The sequence below is a fragment of the Pseudoliparis swirei genome, chromosome 9 (genome assembly GCF_029220125.1).
Source record: "Pseudoliparis swirei isolate HS2019 ecotype Mariana Trench chromosome 9, NWPU_hadal_v1, whole genome shotgun sequence".
Taxonomy (NCBI): Eukaryota; Metazoa; Chordata; class Actinopteri; order Perciformes; family Liparidae; genus Pseudoliparis; species Pseudoliparis swirei.
This window is the reverse complement of record NC_079396.1, coordinates 246098-268931: the sequence shown is the minus strand read 5'-3', so window position 1 is coordinate 268931 and position 22834 is coordinate 246098. Positions and strand designations below refer to the sequence as shown.

Sequence of the window (22834 nt, the reverse complement as noted above, 5' to 3'; positions counted from 1 at the left end):
AACAGGGCTATTCAACTTCAGTAGCAAGTGGGCCGAATAAGAAAATCACGGGGGGTGTGAGGGCCGCACAGAAAAATGAAAAACAGTAATGTATATTTCCACAGGTAAACAGTCACACACGAAAATGCGTCGGTATTGTGTGGCAAAAGTGTTGCGAACAAGCATCACTATAAACATGTTTCAAAGTGTACATATCCGCTCAAGGTAACCAGTTGTTTCAGATCCCAAACCAAACTGTTCCCATGAAAACATAAGAAATGTGACTTAATGCATCAATATATAAATGACTTGGGCTGAAACTAATATCTGGTGGCGCAGCGCACAGACTGCATGTCTTTGAGTGCAGACTCCTTTTGCGTCAAAGAGATCGAAACCAGGTCAGGCGATCTTTTTATTTTATTTTTTTCGAAAATGTATTTCTTCCTCCGTGGCTGTGATGCGCTGCTCACTTATACAATCTTAATCGCCGAAATGGATATGAACGGTGGCTTGAAGATCTCCAGCAATATGTTTGTGAATGTGTGACGAATCTGGTGCGCGAGACAGAGCCCCGCTGCAGATGTGAAGAGAACACAACGCACGCGCAGGGAAACCAGTAGGTCTGAAAACCAGTAGGGGTGTAACACCGGCAACCAACACGGTGCGTAACATAAAGATGTAACCATACAGGTTTGGTTGAGGCAACAGTGAAACTCAATGGCTCTGGGTTAGATGTCTCAATGTATAAAAGAGGCGTGTCCGTCAGGTTTATTTTTTCTTACCAAGCTATACTGATTTGCAGGCAGTCTTGCGGGCCGTAGTTAAACTCAAACGGGCCGTATCCGGCCCGCGGGCCGCTAGTTGAATAGGCCTGCTTTAGAACCTCCTGTAGAACCTCCTGTAGAACCTCCTGTAGAACATCATCCCGTAGAACCTCCTGACTGCCGGTCTCGTTCCTCAGGAGCTGGAGGTTCTGAGGGGCGTGTCCGGAGCGTCCAAGTCCACCAATGAGGAGGAGACGCAGCTCCAGACACAGAAGCTCCGTGAGTGACTCACGTGCACGCTCCTATCCAAAGTGCACGTGGTAACATGTGCTTCCCGGTTCCTTTGTTCAGCCGACCGACTGGAGGAACTGGTCCGGCGTGTTGGAGACTTTGTCCCCCTGCTGGTCTCCCAAGGCCCAAAGAACCCCCCAGTGTGAGGCTGACCACAGGAGGCCTTCAGCATCCAGGTCCAACAGGCCCAAAGGGTCCGCAGTGTCTCCAGAACCGGATCGGGGTTTTGGGGAAGAGACTTTGATTGGTTGGGCTGAGTGGAGGGACCAGCTGATCCACAACGGTCCTCCAACACAGAACCGGATCGGGTTTATTTAGCTGTCGATGTAAATGTTCTCATTGTATTCATGAATAAAGGTCAAATATTAAACTTCAATTGTAATTCCAACCGGTTTGATCTAGTTTGTCTTGGACCACATCCGATCTAGAATGTGAGTCAGAGCTGAAGACGGGCAGGAAACGACCCAATATACACCTGCACTCTAATGTAGTTGTATATAATGTTGTTCAAATGGCCAGTGAGGCGGTCATATGAAGAGAGCCTGGGACACGGTCAGTGGACGTATTTATTGACACGGACAACAGGAAGCAGGTCACATTCATCAGACGATCCCATGACGTCAGAAGCCCTTGCTGGCCAACCACGTCTTCAGCTCCCCGTCGACGTGACCTTTGACCTTCAAGGTCATGGTGACCTCGTTGACCTGCGTGGGCAGCTCCTTCCCCGTGCGCTCCTTCAGGTGGCGCTTCACGTCCTGCTCCAGGGCCCAGATGTCTCCCTCCACTCGGCGCACCAGCGTCGTCCGGCGGCTGCCGCTGCTCCGGTCGGTGTACACCGGGATGTTGTGCATGCGCGAGCGGCGCACCATGTAGGGCAGGGCCGGGGGGGGGTCCGCCGGGGGGGTCCAGCCAGACGGGCAGGGACCGGCGTGTTTAGGCGGACCGGGGACGCGTGACGGCGGGATGAGCCGCTCCACGAACCGGTATTCCTCCGTAGATTCTAATGTCGCCCTTTGCGTTTCCTCTGGAGCCCCGGTACAAACAGACCGGAGCCCGGCAGCCGCTCCCGGTGAGCTCCCGGTGGCCTCCGGGTAAAGGCGGAGGGCTCGCAGCGCCCTGCGGAACACCGTCTGAGTGGCGAGGCGGGCCGCCATGTTTGTTGTAGAGCAGGCTTCTTCTTCTGCTTCTGAGTCTACGGCAGATGTGTCTTGCGCACAGTGCTGTCCCCTAGCGGTTGGGAGTAGATTGCAGCTTCGAGCTCTCTAATATACGAGAGTGCGCTCCAGTATAGCCAGAGGAACCAAGAGAACATGTTCTACACGACCAGAACCACGAGACAGGCAAGAGGAACCAAGAGAACATGTTCTACACGACCAGAACCACGAGACAGGCAAGAGGAACCAAGAGAACATGTTCTACACGACCAGAACCACGAGACAGGCCAGAGGAACCAAGAGAACATGTTCTACACGACCAGAACCACGAGACAGGCAAGAGGAACCAAGAGAACATGTTCTACATGACCAGAACCACGAGACAGGCAATAGGAACCAAGAGAACATGTTCTACACGACCAGAACCACGAGACAGGCAAGAGGAACCAAGAGAACATGTTCTACACGACCAGAACCACGAGACAGGCCAGAGGAACCAAGAGAACATGTTCTACACGACCAGAACCACGAGACAGGCAAGAGGAACCAAGAGAACATGTTCTACACGACCAGAACCACGAGACAGGCAAGAGGAACCAAGAGAACATGTTCTACACGACCAGAACCACGAGACATCGTCATGTCTAGGACACTAGGGCTCGTTTCCTTTGAGACCTCGTCATGTCTAGGACACTAGGGCTCGTTTCCTTTGAGACCTCGTCATGTCTAGGACACTAGGGCTCGTTTCCTTTGAGACATCGTCATGTCTAGGACACTAGGGCTCGTTTCCTTTGAGACATCGTCATGTCTAGGACACTAGGGCTCGTTTCCTTTGAGACATCGTCATGTCTAGGACACTAAGGCTCGTTTCCTTTGAGACCTCGTCATGTCTAGGACACTAAGGCTCGTTTCCTTTGAGACATCGTCATGTCTAGGACACTAAGGCTCGTTTCCTTTGAGACATCGTCATGTCTAGGACACTAAGGCTCGTTTCCTTTGAGACATCGTCATGTCTAGGACACTAGGGCTCGTTTCCTTTGGGACCTCGTCATGTCTAGGACACTAGGGCTCGTTTCCTTTGAGACCTCGTCATGTCTAGGACACTAGGGCTCGTTTCCTTTGAGACATCGTCATGTCTAGGACACTAAGGCTCGTTTCCTTTGAGACCTCATCATGTCGAGGACACTAAGACTCGTTTCCTTTGAGACCTTGTCATGTCTAGGACACTAAGGCTCGTTTCCTTTGAGACCTCGTCATGTCTAGGACACTAGGGCTCGTTTCCTTTGAGACATCGTCATGTCTAGGACACTAAGGCTCGTTTCCTTTGAGACCTTGTCATGTCTAGGACACTAAGGCTCGTTTCCTTTGAGACCTCGTCATGTCTAGGACACTAAGGCTCGTTTCCTTTGAGACATCGTCATGTCTAGGACACGAGGGCTCGTTTCCTTTGAGACATCGTCATGTCTAGGACACTAGGGCTCGTTTCCTTTGAGACATCGTCATGTCTAGGACACTAAGGCTCGTTTCCTTTGAGACATCGTCATGTCTAGGACACTAGGGCTCGTTTCCTTTGAGACCTCGTCATGTCTAGGACACTAAGGCTCGTTTCCTTTGAGACCTCGTCATGTCTAGGACACTAGGGCTCGTTTCCTTTGAGACCTCGTCATGTCGAGGACACTAAGGCTCGTTTCCTTTGAGACATCGTCATGTCTAGGACACTAGGCTCATTTCCTTTGAGACCTTGTCATGTCTAGGACACTAGGGCTCGTTTCCTTTGAGACCTCGTCATGTCTAGGACACTAGGGCTCGTTATCTTTGAGACCTCGTCATGTCTAGGACACTAAGGCTCGTTTCCTTTGAGACCTCGTCATGTCTAGGACACTAGGGCTCGTTTCCTTTGAGACCTCGTCATGTCTAGGACACTAAGGCTCGTTTCCTTTGAGACCTCGTCATGTCTAGGACACTAGGGCTCGTTTCCTTTGAGACCTCGTCATGTCGAGGACACTAAGGCTCGTTTCCTTTGAGACATCGTCATGTCTAGGACACTAGTGCTCGTTTCCTTTGAGACCTCGTCATGTCTAGGACACTAGGGCTCGTTTCCTTTGAGACCTCGTCATGTCTAGGACACTAGGGCTCGTTTCCTTTGAGACCTTGTCATGTCTAGGACACTAGGGCTCGTTTCCTTTGAGACATCGTCATGTCTAGGACACTAAGGCTCGTTTCCTTTGAGACCTCGTCATGTCTAGGACACGAGGGCTCGTTTCCTTTGAGACATCGTCATGTCTAGGACACTAGGGCTCGTTTCCTTTGAGACATCGTCATGTCTAGGACACTAAGGCTCGTTTCCTTTGAGACATCGTCATGTCTAGGACACTAGGGCTCGTTTCCTTTGAGACCTCGTCATGTCTAGGACACTAGGGCTCGTTTCCTTTGAGACCTCGTCATGTCTAGGACACTAGGGCTCGTTTTCTTTAGACCTCGTCATGTCTAGGACACTAGGGCTCGTTTCCTTTGAGACCTCGTCATGTCTAGGACACTAGGGCTCGTTTCCTTTGAGACCTCGTCATGTCTAGGACACTAGGGCTCGTTTCCTTTGAGACCTCGTCATGTCTAGGACACTAGGGCTTGTTTCCTTTAAGACATCGTCATGTCTAGGACACTAAGGCTCGTTTCCTTTGAGACATCGTCATGTCTAGGACACGAGGGCTCGTTTCCTTTGAGACATCGTCATGTCTAGGACACTAGGGCTCGTTTCCTTTGAGACATCGTCATGTCTAGGACACTAAGGCTCGTTTCCTTTGAGACATCGTCATGTCTAGGACACTAGGGCTCGTTTCCTTTGAGACCTCGTCATGTCTAGGACACTAAGGCTCGTTTCCTTTGAGACCTCGTCATGTCTAGGACACTAGGGCTCGTTTCCTTTGAGACCTCGTCATGTCGAGGACACTAAGGCTCGTTTCCTTTGAGACATCGTCATGTCTAGGACACTAGGGCTCATTTCCTTTGAGACCTTGTCATGTCTAGGACACTAGGGCTCGTTTCCTTTGAGACCTCGTCATGTCTAGGACACTAGGGCTCGTTATCTTTGAGACCTCGTCATGTCTAGGACACTAAGGCTCGTTTCCTTTGAGACCTCGTCATGTCTAGGACACTAGGGCTCGTTTCCTTTGAGACCTCGTCATGTCTAGGACACTAAGGCTCGTTTCCTTTGAGACCTCGTCATGTCTAGGACACTAGGGCTCGTTTCCTTTGAGACCTCGTCATGTCGAGGACACTAAGGCTCGTTTCCTTTGAGACATCGTCATGTCTAGGACACTAGTGCTCGTTTCCTTTGAGACCTCGTCATGTCTAGGACACTAGGGCTCGTTTCCTTTGAGACCTCGTCATGTCTAGGACACTAGGGCTCGTTTCCTTTGAGACCTCGTCATGTCTAGGACACTAGGGCTCGTTTCCTTTGAGACCTCGTCATGTCTAGGACACTAGGGCTTGTTTCCTTTAAGACATCGTCATGTCTAGGACACTAAGGCTCGTTTCCTTTGAGACCTCGTCATGTCTAGGACACGGGCTCATTTCCTTTGAGACCTCGTCATGTCTAGGACACTAGGGCTCGTTTCCTTTGAGACATCGTCATGTCTAGGACACTAGGGCTCGTTTCCTTTGAGACCTCGTCATGTCTAGGACACTAGGGCTCGTTTCCTTTGAGACCTCGTCATGTCTAGGACACTAGGGCTCGTTTCCTTTGAGACCTCGTCATGTCTAGGACACTAAGGCTCATTTCCTTTGAGACCTCGTCATGTCTAGGACACTAAGGCTCGTTTCCTTTGAGACCTCGTCATGTCTAGGACACTAAGGCTCGTTTCCTTTGAGACCTTGTCATGTCTAGGACACTAGGGCTCGTTTTTGAGACATCGTCATGTCTAGGACACTAAGGCTCGTTTCCTTTGACACCTCGTCATGTCTAGGACACTAGGGCTCGTTTTCTTTGAGACATCGTCATGTCTAGGACACTAGGGCTCGTTTCCTTTGAGACCTCGTCATGTCTAGGACACTAGGGCTCGTTTCCTTTGAGACCTCGTCATGTCTAGGACACTAGGGCTCGTTTCCTTTGAGACCTCGTCATGTCTAGGACACTAGGGCTCGTTTCCTTTGCTCTCAGTTGCTCAGCCACTCAAGGGGAGGAGGAAGCAGGAAGCTCCCTCCGTGATGCTGAGTGTGGATCTGCTTCTAGGCACCACCTCCTCTCCTCCTGATGCTCACAGTGGTGAGCCTCTGGGTCAAAGGTCAGGGCTCTTATATATACATACATGTATCTCTCTACCCTGATGCTTGTGCTGGCTCAGACTGGTGTGTGTGTTGTGTGTGTTGTGTGTTGCAGCCTTCGGGTACGAGGCTTTGATGTCAAACACGTTCCTCTCTTTATTCTCCTGTTTCAATCCAGACAGTCAGTGCGTTTACATGATGGTATAATTCTCATCTTGCTTTAGTCGGACTCTGCTATCTTTTGGGGGATCTGCTGTTATCCCAATATACATGCAGTGAGTGAATCATTGGCCTTTGAAAGCATGTCATATCCGATACGATAGGTGGCGCTGTTTTCATTACAACTCGTGGTGATACAGCCATTTCCGCTTGACCTCTTCACCACCAACAACAACATTTCTAGAAAGATGGCGAACAGAGAGCAAGGCGAAGCTACATCCCTCTGCTATTCTTCCATGGTGTTCATAGGAGTACAGCGAATGCAAATGGCGCTGTTGGCTGAGTTGATAACGGAGAGAAGATGCCGTCGCCGAAGGTACACGGAGAATTTAATTTATCGTCTCTTTCGACTTCCGGGTCACGACATGGGAGGGAGGAGGGAGGGAGGAGGGCGGCGGGAGGAGAGAGGGAGGGGGGAGGAGGGAGGGAGGAGGGAGGAGGGCGGCGGGATCTCAAGCATGCGCAAAGACGCAAAGTCCAGTTCCGAATCGAATTCACCGTTACATGCCGCGAGAGTCGAATTATCAACTGGATCGGACCGAGCTATCCAGGGTGTTAATCGGACCGAAGTCGGACCGCACATAGTCCGACTAAGGTGTTTACATGAAACGGATAATTCGATTTCAGTCCGACTAAGCCAATAATTCGATTGCATGTAAACGCACTGATTGTATTGTTCTCCCTTTCCCCCAAATGCTTTGCTCCTCCAGCTGGACACGCACCCGAGTGAAGCGTGAGCGTCTGGATCAACCAGATGTTCCACACACACACTCTCTCTGGTGGCTCTCGGGGACCCTGCCGTGAGGACCCTCTCACCCTTCACAGCCGTCCACACGTTACCTGGCCACATGAATCCTCTTCATCACCATGGTTATGCTCTTCAACAACGACTCTATACTTTATAGCTCCACTACATCTGCTCCACACTATTCACTACGAAGTCAGCCACCGTGCCTTAATAAAGTAATAACGTAAACTAGGTAGTTTATGTTAAAGTAATTCTATGGTCAGGTTTTGTCGTTTATATATCGTATATTTTGATGACAATACTTTTGTACTTTTATGTAAGTAACATTACATATGCAGGACTTTGATTGTTACAGTCTGTTGACCCTGCGAAATAAATGAATCATAATCTGTGTGTGTGTGCGTGCTCTCTGGTTTAAATCCTATTTATCAGATGGATCTCAGTTTGTATTTATCAGAAACATTCCATGAACTTTCATTGTTCTGCAGATGATCCTCAATTATATGTGATCAACCAGAGGACACCAACCATCATCATCATCATCTGTGATCAACCAGAGGACACCAATCATCATCATCATCATATGTGATCAACCAGAGGACACCAACCATCATCATCATATGTGATCAACCAGAGGAGACCAACCATCATCATCATCATATGTGATCAACCAGAGGACACCAACCACCATCATCATCATCATATGTGATCAACCAGAGGAGACCAACCATCATCATCATATGTGATCAACCAGAGGACACCAACCATCATCATCATCATCATATGTGATCCAACAGAGGAGACCAATCATCATCATCTGTGATCAACCAGAGGACACCAACCATCATCATCATGTGATCAACCAGAGGACACCAACCATCATCATCATCTGTGATCAACCAGAGGAGACCAACCATCATCATCATCATCATATGTGATCAACCAGAGGACACCAATCATCATCATCATCATCATCATATGTGATCAACCAGAGGACACCAACCATCATCATCATATGTGATCAACCAGAGGACACCAACCACCATCATCATCATCATATGTGATCAACCAGAGGACACCAACCATCATCATCATCTGATCAACCAGAGGACACCAACCATCATCATCATCATGTGATCAACCAGAGGACACCAACCATCATCATCATCATCATCTGTGATCAACCAGAGGAGACCAACCATCATCATCATCATATGTGATCAACCAGAGGACACGAACCATCATCATCATCATCATCATATGTGATCAACCAGAGGACACCAACCATCATCATCATCTGTGATCAACCAGAGGACACCAACCATCATCATCATCATCTGTGATCAACCAGAGGACACCAACCATCATCATCATCATCATCATATGTGATCAACCAGAGGACACCAACCATCATCATCATCATCATATGTGATCAACCAGAGGAGACCAACCATCATCATCATCATATGTGATCAACCAGAGGAGACCAACCATCATCATCATCATATGTGATCAACCAGAGGACACCAACCATCATCATCATCATCATATGTGATCAACCAGAGGACACCAATCATCATCATCATCATCATCATATGTGATCAACCAGAGGACACCAACCATCATCATCATATGTGATCAACCAGAGGAGACCAACCATCATCATCATATGTGATCAACCAGAGGACACCAACCACCATCATCATCATCATCATATGTGATCAACCAGAGGACACCAACCATCATCATCATCATCTGATCAACCAGAGGACACCAACCATCATCATCATCATGTGATCAACCAGAGGACACCAACCATCATCATCATCATCATATGTGATCAACCAGAGGACACGAACCATCATCATCATCATCATCATATGTGATCAACCAGAGGACACCAACCATCATCATCATCATCTGTGATCAACCAGAGGACACCAACCATCATCATCATCATCATCTGTGATCAACCAGAGGACACCAACCATCATCATCATCATCATATGTGATCAACCAGAGGACACCAACCATCATCATCATCATCATATGTGATCAACCAGAGGAGACCAACCATCATCATCATCATATGTGATCAACCAGAGGACACCAACCATCATCATCATCATCATATGTGATCAACCAGAGGACACCAACCATCATCATCATCATATGTGATCAACCAGAGGACACCAACCATCATCATCATCATCATCATCATATGTGATCAACCAGAGGACACCAACCATCATCATCATCATATGTGATCAACCAGAGGACACCAACCATCATCATCATCATCATCATATGTGATCAACCAGAGGACACCAACCATCATCATCATCATATGTGATCAACCAGAGGACACCAACCATCATCATCATCATCATCATATGTGATCAACCAGAGGACACCAACCATCATCATCATATGTGATCAACCAGAGGACACCAACCATCATCATCATCATATGTGATCAACCAGAGGAGACCAACCATCATCATCATCATCATCATATGTGATCAACCAGAGGACACCAACCATCATCATCATCATCATATGTGATCAACCAGAGGACACCAACCATCATCATCATATGTGATCAACCAGAGGACACCAATCATCATCATCATCATCATATGTGATCAACCAGAGGACACCAACCACCATCATCATCATCATCATATGTGATCAACCAGAGGACACCAACCATCATCATCATCATCATATGTGATCAACCAGAGGACACCAACCATCATCATCATCATCATCATCATATGTGATCAACCAGAGGACACCAACCATCATCATCATCATATGTGATCAACCAGAGGAGACCAACCATCATCATCATCATCATATGTGATCAACCAGAGGACACCAACCATCATCATCATCATATGTGATCAACCAGAGGACACCAACCATCATCATCATCATCATCATATGTGATCAACCAGAGGACACCAACCATCATCATCATCATATGTGATCAACCAGAGGACACCAACCATCATCATCATCATATGTGATCAAACAGAGGAGACCAATCATCATCATCATCATCATCATATGTGATCAACCAGAGGACACCAACCATCATCATCATCATATGTGATCAACCAGAGGACACCAACCATCATCATCATCATCATCATATGTGATCAACCAGAGGACACCAACCATCATCATCATCATATGTGATCAACCAGAGGACACCAACCATCATCATCATCATCATCATCATATGTGATCAAACAGAGGACACCAACCATCATCATCATCATCATATGTGATCAACCAGAGGACACCAATCATCATCATCATCATCATCATCATATGTGATCAACCAGAGGAGACCAACCATCATCATCATCATCATCATCATATGTGATCAACCAGAGGACACCAACCATCATCATCATCATCATATGTGATCAACCAGAGGAGACAACCATCATCATCATATGTGATCAACCAGAGGACACCAATCATCATCATCATCATCATATGTGATCAACCAGAGGACACCAACCACCATCATCATCATCATCATCATCATATGTGATCAACCAGAGGACACCAACCATCATCATCATCATCATATGTGATCAATCAGAGGACACCAACCATCATCATCATATGTGATCAACCAGAGGACACCAACCATCATCATCATCATCATATGTGATCAACCAGAGGACACCAACCATCATCATCATCATCATATGTGATCAACCAGAGGACACCAACCATCATCATCATCATCATCATCATATGTGATCAACCAGAGGACACCAACCATCATCATCATCATCATATGTGATCAACCAGAGGACACCAATCATCATCATCATCATCATCATCATCATCATATGTGATCAACCAGAGGACACCAACCACCATCATCATCATCATCATATGTGATCAACCAGAGGACACCAACCATCATCATCATCATCATCATATGTGATCAACCAGAGGACACCAACCACCATCATCATCATCATCATCATATGTGATCAACCAGAGGACACCAATCATCATCATCATCATCATATGTGATCAAACAGAGGAGACCAACCATCATCATCATCATCATCATCATCATATGTGATCAACCAGAGGACACCAACCATCATCATCATCATCATCATATGTGATCAAACAGAGGACACCAACCATCATCATCATCATATGTGATCAACCAGAGGAGACCAACCATCATCATCATCATATGTGATCAACCAGAGGACACCAACCATCATCATCATCATCATCATATGTGATCAACCAGAGGACACCAACCATCATCATCATCATATGTGATCAACCAGAGGACACCAACCATCATCATCATCATATGTGATCAAACAGAGGAGACCAACCATCATCATCATCATCATATGTGATCAACCAGAGGACACCAACCATCATCATCATCATATGTGATCAACCAGAGGAGACCAACCATCATCATCATCATATGTGATCAACCAGAGGACACCAACCATCATCATCATCATATGTGATCAACCAGAGGACACCAACCATCATCATCATCATATGTGATCAAACAGAGGAGACCAACCATCATCATCATCATATGTGATCAACCAGAGGACACCAACCATCATCATCATCATCATCATATGTGATCAACCAGAGGACACCAACCATCATCATCATCATATGTGATCAACCAGAGGACACCAACCATCATCATCATCATATGTGATCAACCAGAGGACACCAACCATCATCATCATCATCATATGTGATCAACCAGAGGACACCAACCATCACCATCATCATCATATGTGATCAACCAGAGGACACCAACCATCATCATCATCATATGTGATCAACCAGAGGACACCAACCATCATCATCATCATCATATGTGATCAACCAGAGGACACCAATCATCATCATCATCATCATCATCATCATCATCATCATATGTGATCAACCAGAGGACACCAACCACCATCATCATCATCATCATATGTGATCAACCAGAGGACACCAACCATCATCATCATCATCATATGTGATCAACCAGAGGACACCAACCACCATCATCATCATATGTGATCAAACAGAGGACACCAACCATCATCATCATCATATGTGATCAACCAGAGGAGACCAACCATCATCATCATCATATGTGATCAACCAGAGGACACCAACCATCATCATCATCATCATCATCATCATATGTGATCAACCAGAGGACACCAACCATCATCATCATCATATGTGATCAACCAGAGGACACCAACCATCATCATCATCATATGTGATCAACCAGAGGACACCAACCATCATCATCATCATATGTGATCAAACAGAGGAGACCAACCATCATCATCATCATCATCATATGTGATCAACCAGAGGACACCAACCATCATCATCATCATATGTGATCAAACAGAGGACACCAACCATCATCATCATCATCATCATATGTGATCAACCAGAGGACACCAACCATCATCATCATATGTGATCAACCAGAGGAGACCAACCATCATCATCATCATATGTGATCAACCAGAGGACACCAACCATCATCATCATCATCATCATCATATGTGATCAACCAGAGGACACCAACCATCATCATCATCATCATCATATGTGATCAACCAGAGGACACCAACCATCATCATCGTCATATGTGATCAACCAGAGGACACCAACCATCATCATCATCATCATATGTGATCAACCAGAGGAGACCAACCATCATCATCATCATCATATGTGATCAACCAGAGGAGACCAACCATCATCATCATCATCATATGTGATCAACCAGAGGAGACCAACCATCATCATCATCATCATCATCATATGTGATCAACCAGAGGACACCAACCATCATCATCATCATCATCATATGTGATCAACCAGAGGAGACAACCATCATCATCATCATCATCATCATATGTGATCAACCAGAGGACACCAACCATCATCATCATCATCATCATATGTGATCAACCAGAGGAGACAACCATCATCATCATCATCATATGTGATCAACCAGAGGACACCAACCATCATCATCATCATCATCATATGTGATCAACCAGAGGAGACAACCATCATCATCATCATCATCATATGTGATCAACCAGAGGACACCAACCATCATCATCATCATCATCATATGTGATCAACCAGAGGACACCAACCATCATCATCATATGTGATCAACCAGAGGAGACCAACCATCATCATCATCATCATCATATGTGATCAACCAGAGGAGACAACCATCATCATCATCATATGTGATCAACCACAGGAGACCAACCATCATCATCATCATCATCATATGTGATCAACCAGAGGACACCAACCATCATCATCATCATATGTGATCAACCAGAGGAGACCAACCATCATCATCATCATATGTGATCAACCAGAGGACACCAACCATCATCATCATCATCATCATCATATGTGATCAACCAGAGGAGACAAACCATCATCATCATCATCTGTGATCAACCAGAGGACACCAACCATCATCATCATCATCATATGTGATCAACCAGAGGACACCAACCATCATCATCATCATCATCATATGTGATCAACCAGAGGAGACAACCATCATCATCATCATCATCATCATATGTGATCAACCAGAGGACACCAACCATCATCATCATCATCATCATATGTGATCAACCAGAGGAGACAACCATCATCATCATCATCATATGTGATCAACCAGAGGACACCAACCATCATCATCATCATCATCATATGTGATCAACCAGAGGAGACAACCATCATCATCATCATCATCATATGTGATCAACCAGAGGACACCAACCATCATCATCATCATCATCATCATATGTGATCAACCAGAGGACACCAACCATCATCATCATATGTGATCAACCAGAGGAGACCAACCATCATCATCATCATCATCATATGTGATCAACCAGAGGAGACAACCATCATCATCATCATATGTGATCAACCACAGGAGACCAACCATCATCATCATCATCATCATCATATGTGATCAACCAGAGGACACCAACCATCATCATCATCATATGTGATCAACCAGAGGAGACCAACCATCATCATCATCATATGTGATCAACCAGAGGACACCAACCATCATCATCATCATCATCATCATCATATGTGATCAACCAGAGGAGACAAACCATCATCATCATCATCTGTGATCAACCAGAGGACACCAACCATCATCATCATCATCATATGTGATCAACCAGAGGAGACCAACCATCATCATCATCATCATCAATTGTGATCAACCAGAGACCAACCATCATCATCATCATCATCATCATCTGTGATCAACCAGAGGACACCAACCATCATCATCATCATCATCATATGTGATCAACCAGAGGAGACCAACCATCATCATCATCATCATCATCATCATCATATGTGATCAACCAGAGGACACCAACCATCATCATCATCATCATCATCATATGATCAACCAGAGGAGACCAACCATCATCATCATCATCATATGTGATCAACCAGAGGACACCAATCATCATCATCATCATCATCATCATCATATGTGATCAACCAGAGGAGACCAACCATCATCATCATCATCATATGTGATCAACCAGAGGACACCAATCATCATCATCATCATATGTGATCAACCAGAGGACACCAACCATCATCATCATCATCATCATATGTGATCAACCAGAGGACACCAATCATCATCATCATCATATGTGATCAAACAGAGGAGACCAACCATCATCATCATCATCATATGTGATCAACCAGAGGAGACAACCATCATCATCATCATCATCATATGTGATCAACCAGAGGACACCAACCATCATCATCATCATCATCATCATATGTGATCAACCAGAGGAGACACACCATCATCATCATCATCACCATCATCTGTGATCAACCAGAGGACACCAACCATCATCATCATCATATGTGATCAACCAGAGGAGACCAACCATCATCATCATCATCATATGTGATCAACCAGAGGAGACCAACCATCATCATCATCATCATCTGTGATCAACCAGAGGACACCAACCATCATCATCATATGTGATCAACCAGAGGACACCAACCATCATCATCATCATCATATGTGATCAACCAGAGGACACCAATCATCATCATCATCATCATCATATGTGATCAACCAGAGGACACCAACCATCATCATCATCATCATATGTGATCAACCAGAGGACACCAACCATCATCATCATCATCTGTGATCAACCAGAGGACACCAACCATCATCATCATCATCATCATCATCATATGTGATCAACCAGAGGACACCAACCATCATCATCATCATCATCATCTGTGATCAACCAGAGGAGACAACCATCATCATCATCATCATATGTGATCAACCAGAGGAGACCAACCATCATCATCATCATCATCATCATATGTGATCAACCAGAGGACACCAACCATCATCATCATCATCATCATCATATGTGATCAACCAGAGGACACCATCATCATCATCATCATCATATGTGATCAACCAGAGGAGACCAACCATCATCATCATCATCATCATCATATGTGATCAACCAGAGGAGACCAACCATCATCATCATCATCATCATATGTGATCAACCAGAGGAGACAAACCATCATCATCATCATCATATGTGATCAACCAGAGGACACCAACCATCATCATCATCATCATCATATGTGATCAACCAGAGGACACCAATCATCATCATCATCATCATCATATGTGATCAACCAGAGGACACCAACCACCATCATCATCATATGTGATCAACCAGAGGACACCAACCATCATCATCATCATCATCATATGTGATCAACCAGAGGACTCCAACCATCATCATCATCATATGTGATCAACCAGAGGAGACCAACCATCATCATCATCATATGTGATCAACCAGAGGACACCAACCATCATCATCATCATATGTGATCAACCAGAGGACACCAACCATCATCATCATCATCATCATATGTGATCAACCAGAGGACACCAACCATCATCATCATCATCATATGTGATCAACCAGAGGAGACCAACCATCATCATCATCATCATATGTGATCAACCAGAGGACACCAACCACCATCATCATCATCATCATATGTGATCAACCAGAGGACACCAACCATCATCATCATCATCATATGTGATCAACCAGAGGACACCAACCATCATCATCATCATCATCATCATATGTGATCAACCAGAGGACACCAACCATCATCATCATCATCATCATCATATGTGATCAACCAGAGGACACCAACCATCATCATCATCATCATCATCATCATATGTGATCAACCAGAGGACACCAACCATCATCATCATCATCATCATATGTGATCAACCAGAGGACACCAACCATCATCATCATCATCATCATATGTGATCAACCAGAGGAGACCAACCATCATCATCATCATCAATTGTGATCAACCATCATCATCATCATCATCATCATATGTGATCAACCAGAGGACACCAACCATCATCATCATCATCATCATCATCATCTGTGATCAACCAGAGGAGACCAACCATCATCATCATCATCATCATATGTGATCAACCAGAGGACACCAACCATCATCATCATCATCATCATATGTGATCAACCAGAGGACACCAACCATCATCATCATCATCATCATCATCATATGTGATCAACCAGAGGACACCAACCATCATCATCATCATATGTGATCAACCAGAGGACACCAATCATCATCATCATCATATGTGATCAACCAGAGGACACCAACCATCATCATCATCATATGTGATCAACCAGAGGACACCAATCATCATCATCATCATCATCATCATATGTGATCAACCAGAGGACACCAACCATCATCATCATCATATGTGATCAACCAGAGGACACCAACCATCATCATCATCATCATCTGTGATCAACCAGAGGAGACAACCATCATCATCATCATCATCATATGTGATCAACCAGAGGACACCAACCATCATCATCATCATCTGTGATCAACCAGAGGAGACCAACCATCATCATCATCATCATATGTGATCAACCAGAGGACACCAACCATCATCATCATCATCATCATCATCATATGTGATCAACCAGAGGACACCAACCACCATCATCATCATATGTGATCAACCAGAGGACACCAACCATCATCATCATCATCATATGTGATCAACCAGAGGACACCAACCATCATCATCATCATATGTGATCAAACAGAGGAGACCAACCATCATCATCATCATCATATGTGATCAACCAGAGGACACCAACCATCATCATCATCATATGTGATCAACCAGAGGAGACCAACCATCATCATCATCATATGTGATCAACCAGAGGACACCAACCATCATCATCATCATATGTGATCAACCAGAGGACACCAACCATCATCATCATCATATGTGATCAAACAGAGGAGACCAACCATCATCATCATCATCATCATCATATGTGATCAACCAGAGGACACCAACCATCATCATCATCATCATCATATGTGATCAACCAGAGGACACCAACCATCATCATCATCATATGTGATCAACCAGAGGACACCAACCATCATCATCATCATATGTGATCAACCAGAGGACACCAACCATCATCATCATCATCATATGTGATCAACCAGAGGACACCAACCACCATCATCATCATCATCATATGTGATCAACCAGAGGACACCAACCATCATCATCATCATATGTGATCAACCAGACACCAATCATCATCATCATCATCATATGTGATCAACCAGAGGACACCAATCATCATCATCATCATCATCATCATCATCATCATCATATGTGATCAACCAGAGGACACCAACCACCATCATCATCATCATCATATGTGATCAACCAGAGGACACCAACCATCATCATCATCATCATATGTGATCAACCAGAGGACACCAACCACCATCATCATCATATGTGATCAAACAGAGGACACCAACCATCATCATCATCATATGTGATCAACCAGAGGAGACCAACCATCATCATCATCATATGTGATCAACCAGAGGACACCAACCATCATCATCATCATCATCATCATCATCATATGTGATCAACCAGAGGACACCAACCATCATCATCATCATATGTGATCAACCAGAGGACACCAACCATCATCATCATCATATGTGATCAACCAGAGGACACCAACCATCATCATCATCATATGTGATCAAACAGAGGAGACCAACCATCATCATCATCATCATCATATGTGATCAACCAGAGGACACCAACCATCATCATCATCATATGTGATCAAACAGAGGACACCAACCATCATCATCATCATCATCATATGTGATCAACCAGAGGACACCAACCATCATCATCATCATATGTGATCAACCAGAGGAGACCAACCATCATCATCATCATATGTGATCAACCAGAGGACACCAACCATCATCATCATCATCATCATCATATGTGATCAACCAGAGGACACCAACCATCATCATCATCATCATCATATGTGATCAACCAGAGGACACCAACCATCATCATCGTCATATGTGATCAACCAGAGGACACCAACCATCATCATCATCATCATATGTGATCAACCAGAGGAGACCAACCATCATCATCATCATCATATGTGATCAACCAGAGGAGACCAACCATCATCATCATCATATGTGATCAACCAGAGGACCAACCATCATCATCATCATCATCATCATATGTGATCAACCAGAGGACACCAACCATCATCATCATCATCATATGTGATCAACCAGAGGAGACAACCATCATCATCATCATCATCATCATCATATGTGATCAACCAGAGGACACCAACCATCATCATCATCATCATATGTGATCAACCAGAGGAGACAACCATCATCATCATCATCATATGTGATCAACCAGAGGACACCAACCATCATCATCATCATCATCATATGTGATCAACCAGAGGAGACAACCATCATCATCATCATCATCATATGTGATCAACCAGAGGACACCAACCATCATCATCATCATCATCATCATATGTGATCAACCAGAGGACACCAACCATCATCATCATCATATGTGATCAACCAGAGGAGACCAACCATCATCATCATCATCATCATATGTGATCAACCAGAGGAGACAACCATCATCATCATCATATGTGATCAACCACAGGAGACCAACCATCATCATCATCATCATCATATGTGATCAACCAGAGGACACCAACCATCATCATCATCATATGTGATCAACCAGAGGAGACCAACCATCATCATCATCATATGTGATCAACCAGAGGACACCAACCATCATCATCATCATCATCATCATCATATGTGATCAACCAGAGGAGACAAACCATCATCATCATCATCTGTGATCAACCAGAGGACACCAACCATCATCATCATCATCATATGTGATCAACCAGAGGACACCAACCATCATCATCATCATCATCATATGTGATCAACCAGAGGAGACAACCATCATCATCATCATCATCATCATCATATGTGATCAACCAGAGGACACCAACCATCATCATCATCATCATCATATGTGATCAACCAGAGGAGACAACCATCATCATCATCATCATATGTGATCAACCAGAGGACACCAACCATCATCATCATCATCATCATATGTGATCAACCAGAGGAGACAACCATCATCATCATCATCATCATATGTGATCAACCAGAGGACACCAACCATCATCATCATCATCATCATCATATGTGATCAACCAGAGGACACCAACCATCATCATCATATGTGATCAACCAGAGGAGACCAACCATCATCATCATCATCATATGTGATCAACCAGAGGAGACAACCATCATCATCATCATATGTGATCAACCACAGGAGACCAACCATCATCATCATCATCATCATCATATGTGATCAACCAGAGGACACCAACCATCATCATCATCATATGTGATCAACCAGAGACCAACCATCATCATCATCATATGTGATCAACCAGAGGACACCAACCATCATCATCATCATCATCATCATCATATGTGATCAACCAGAGGAGACAAACCATCATCATCATCATCTGTGATCAACCAGAGGACACCAACCATCATCATCATCATCATATGTGATCAACCAGAGGAGACCAACCATCATCATCATCATCATATGTGATCAACCAGAGGAGACCAACCATCATCATCATCATCATCATCATCTGTGATCAACCAGAGGACACCAACCATCATCATCATCATCATCATATGTGATCAACCAGAGGAGACCAACCATCATCATCATCATCATCATCATCATCATCATATGTGATCAACCAGAGGACACCAACCATCATCATCATCATCATCATCATATGTGATCAACCAGAGGAGACCAACCATCATCATCATCATCATATGTGATCAACCAGAGGACACCAATCATCATCATCATCATCATCATCATCATATGTGATCAACCAGAGGAGACCAACCATCATCATCATCATCATATGTGATCAACCAGAGGACACCAATCATCATCATCATCATATGTGATCAACCAGAGGACACCAACCATCATCATCATCATCATCATATGTGATCAACCAGAGGACACCAATCATCATCATCATCATCATATGTGATCAACCAGAGACCAACCATCATCATCATCATCATATGTGATCAACCAGAGGAGACAACCATCATCATCATCATCATCATATGATCAACCAGAGGACACCAACCATCATCATCATCATCATCATCATATGTGATCAACCAGAGGAGACACACCATCATCATCATCATCACCATCATCTGTGATCAACCAGAGGACACCAACCATCATCATCATCATATGTGATCAACCAGAGGAGACCAACCATCATCATCATCATCATATGTGATCAACCAGAGGAGACCAACCATCATCATCATCATCATCTGTGATCAACCAGAGGACACCAACCATCATCATCATATGTGATCAACCAGAGGACACCAACCATCATCATCATCATCATCATATGTGATCAACCAGAGGACACCAATCATCATCATCATCATCATCATATGTGATCAACCAGAGGACACCAACCATCATCATCATCATCATATGTGATCAACCAGAGGACACCAACCATCATCATCATCATCTGTGATCAACCAGAGGACACCAACCATCATCATCATCATCATCATCATCATATGTGATCAACCAGAGGACACCAACCATCATCATCATCATCATCATCTGTGATCAACCAGAGGAGACCAACCATCATCATCATCATCATATGTGATCAACCAGAGGAGACCAACCATCATCATCATCATCATCATATGTGATCAACCAGAGGACACCAACCATCATCATCATCATCATCATCATCATATGTGATCAACCAGAGGACACCAACCATCATCATCATCATCATCATATGTGATCAACCAGAGGAGACCAACCATCATCATCATCATCATCATCATATGATCAACCAGAGGACCAACCATCATCATCATCATCATCATATGTGATCAACCAGAGGACAAACCATCATCATCATCATCATATGTGATCAACCAGAGGACACCAACCATCATCATCATCATCATCATATGTGATCAACCAGGACACCAATCATCATCATCATCATCATATGTGATCAACCAGAGGACACCAACCACCATCATCATCATATGTGATCAACCAGAGGACACCAACCATCATCATCATCATCATCATATGTGATCAACCAGAGGACTCCAACCATCATCATCATCATATGTGATCAACCAGAGGAGACCAACCATCATCATCATCATATGTGATCAACCAGAGGACACCAACCATCATCATCATCATCATCATATGTGATCAACCAGAGGACACCAACCATCATCATCATCATCATCATATGTGATCAACCAGAGGACACCAACCATCATCATCATCATCATCATATGTGATCAACCAGAGGAGACCAACCATCATCATCATATGTGATCAACCAGAGGACACCAACCATCATCATCATCATCATATGTGATCAACCAGAGGACACCAACCATCATCATCATCATCATCATCATCATATGTGATCAACCAGAGGACACCAACCATCATCATCATCATCATCATCATATGTGATCAACCAGAGGACACCAACCATCATCATCATCATCATCATATGTGATCAACCAGAGGACACCAACCATCATCATCATCATCATCATCATCATATGTGATCAACCAGAGGACACCAACCATCATCATCATCATCATCATATGTGATCAACCAGAGGACACCAACCAT

The 22834-nt window shown here is 44.5% G+C and overlaps 3 protein-coding genes across 6 annotated transcripts in view; 1 reads left to right on the top strand and 2 right to left on the bottom strand.

Annotated features, from left to right (window-relative positions):
* The window catches only part of haus7 (HAUS augmin-like complex, subunit 7), a 41468-nt gene extending 33662 nt beyond the window's left edge, over positions 1–7806 (top strand). For 2 of the 3 annotated variants that reach the window (XM_056422670.1, XM_056422669.1), the window contains 2 exons: positions 941–1022; positions 1095–1410. In XM_056422670.1, coding sequence (XP_056278645.1) covers positions 941–1022; positions 1095–1180 — 168 coding nt within the window. In that variant the 3' untranslated portion in view covers positions 1181–1410. Of the gene's footprint in view, positions 1–940; positions 1023–1094; positions 1411–7377 lie in introns of those variants that run through there. The other variant, XM_056422671.1, reaches the window with a different exon arrangement.
* LOC130199299 (plasma membrane calcium-transporting ATPase 3-like) overlaps positions 1–22834 on the bottom strand; it is a 218478-nt gene that overhangs the window by 121380 nt on the left and 74264 nt on the right. The gene's annotated exons all lie outside the window — the stretch shown is intronic.
* mrpl49 (mitochondrial ribosomal protein L49) lies at positions 1583–2212 on the bottom strand. Its single transcript, XM_056422676.1, has one exon. The coding sequence runs from the start codon at positions 2186–2188 to the stop codon at positions 1655–1657; it is 534 nt and encodes a 177-aa protein (XP_056278651.1). The 5' UTR covers positions 2189–2212; the 3' UTR covers positions 1583–1654.

Excerpts from the sequence above, each read along its gene's own strand:
- mrpl49 (XM_056422676.1), bottom strand. The coding sequence starts at position 2,188 with ATGGCGGCCCGCCTCGCCACTCAGACGGTGTTCCGCAGGGCGCTGCGA.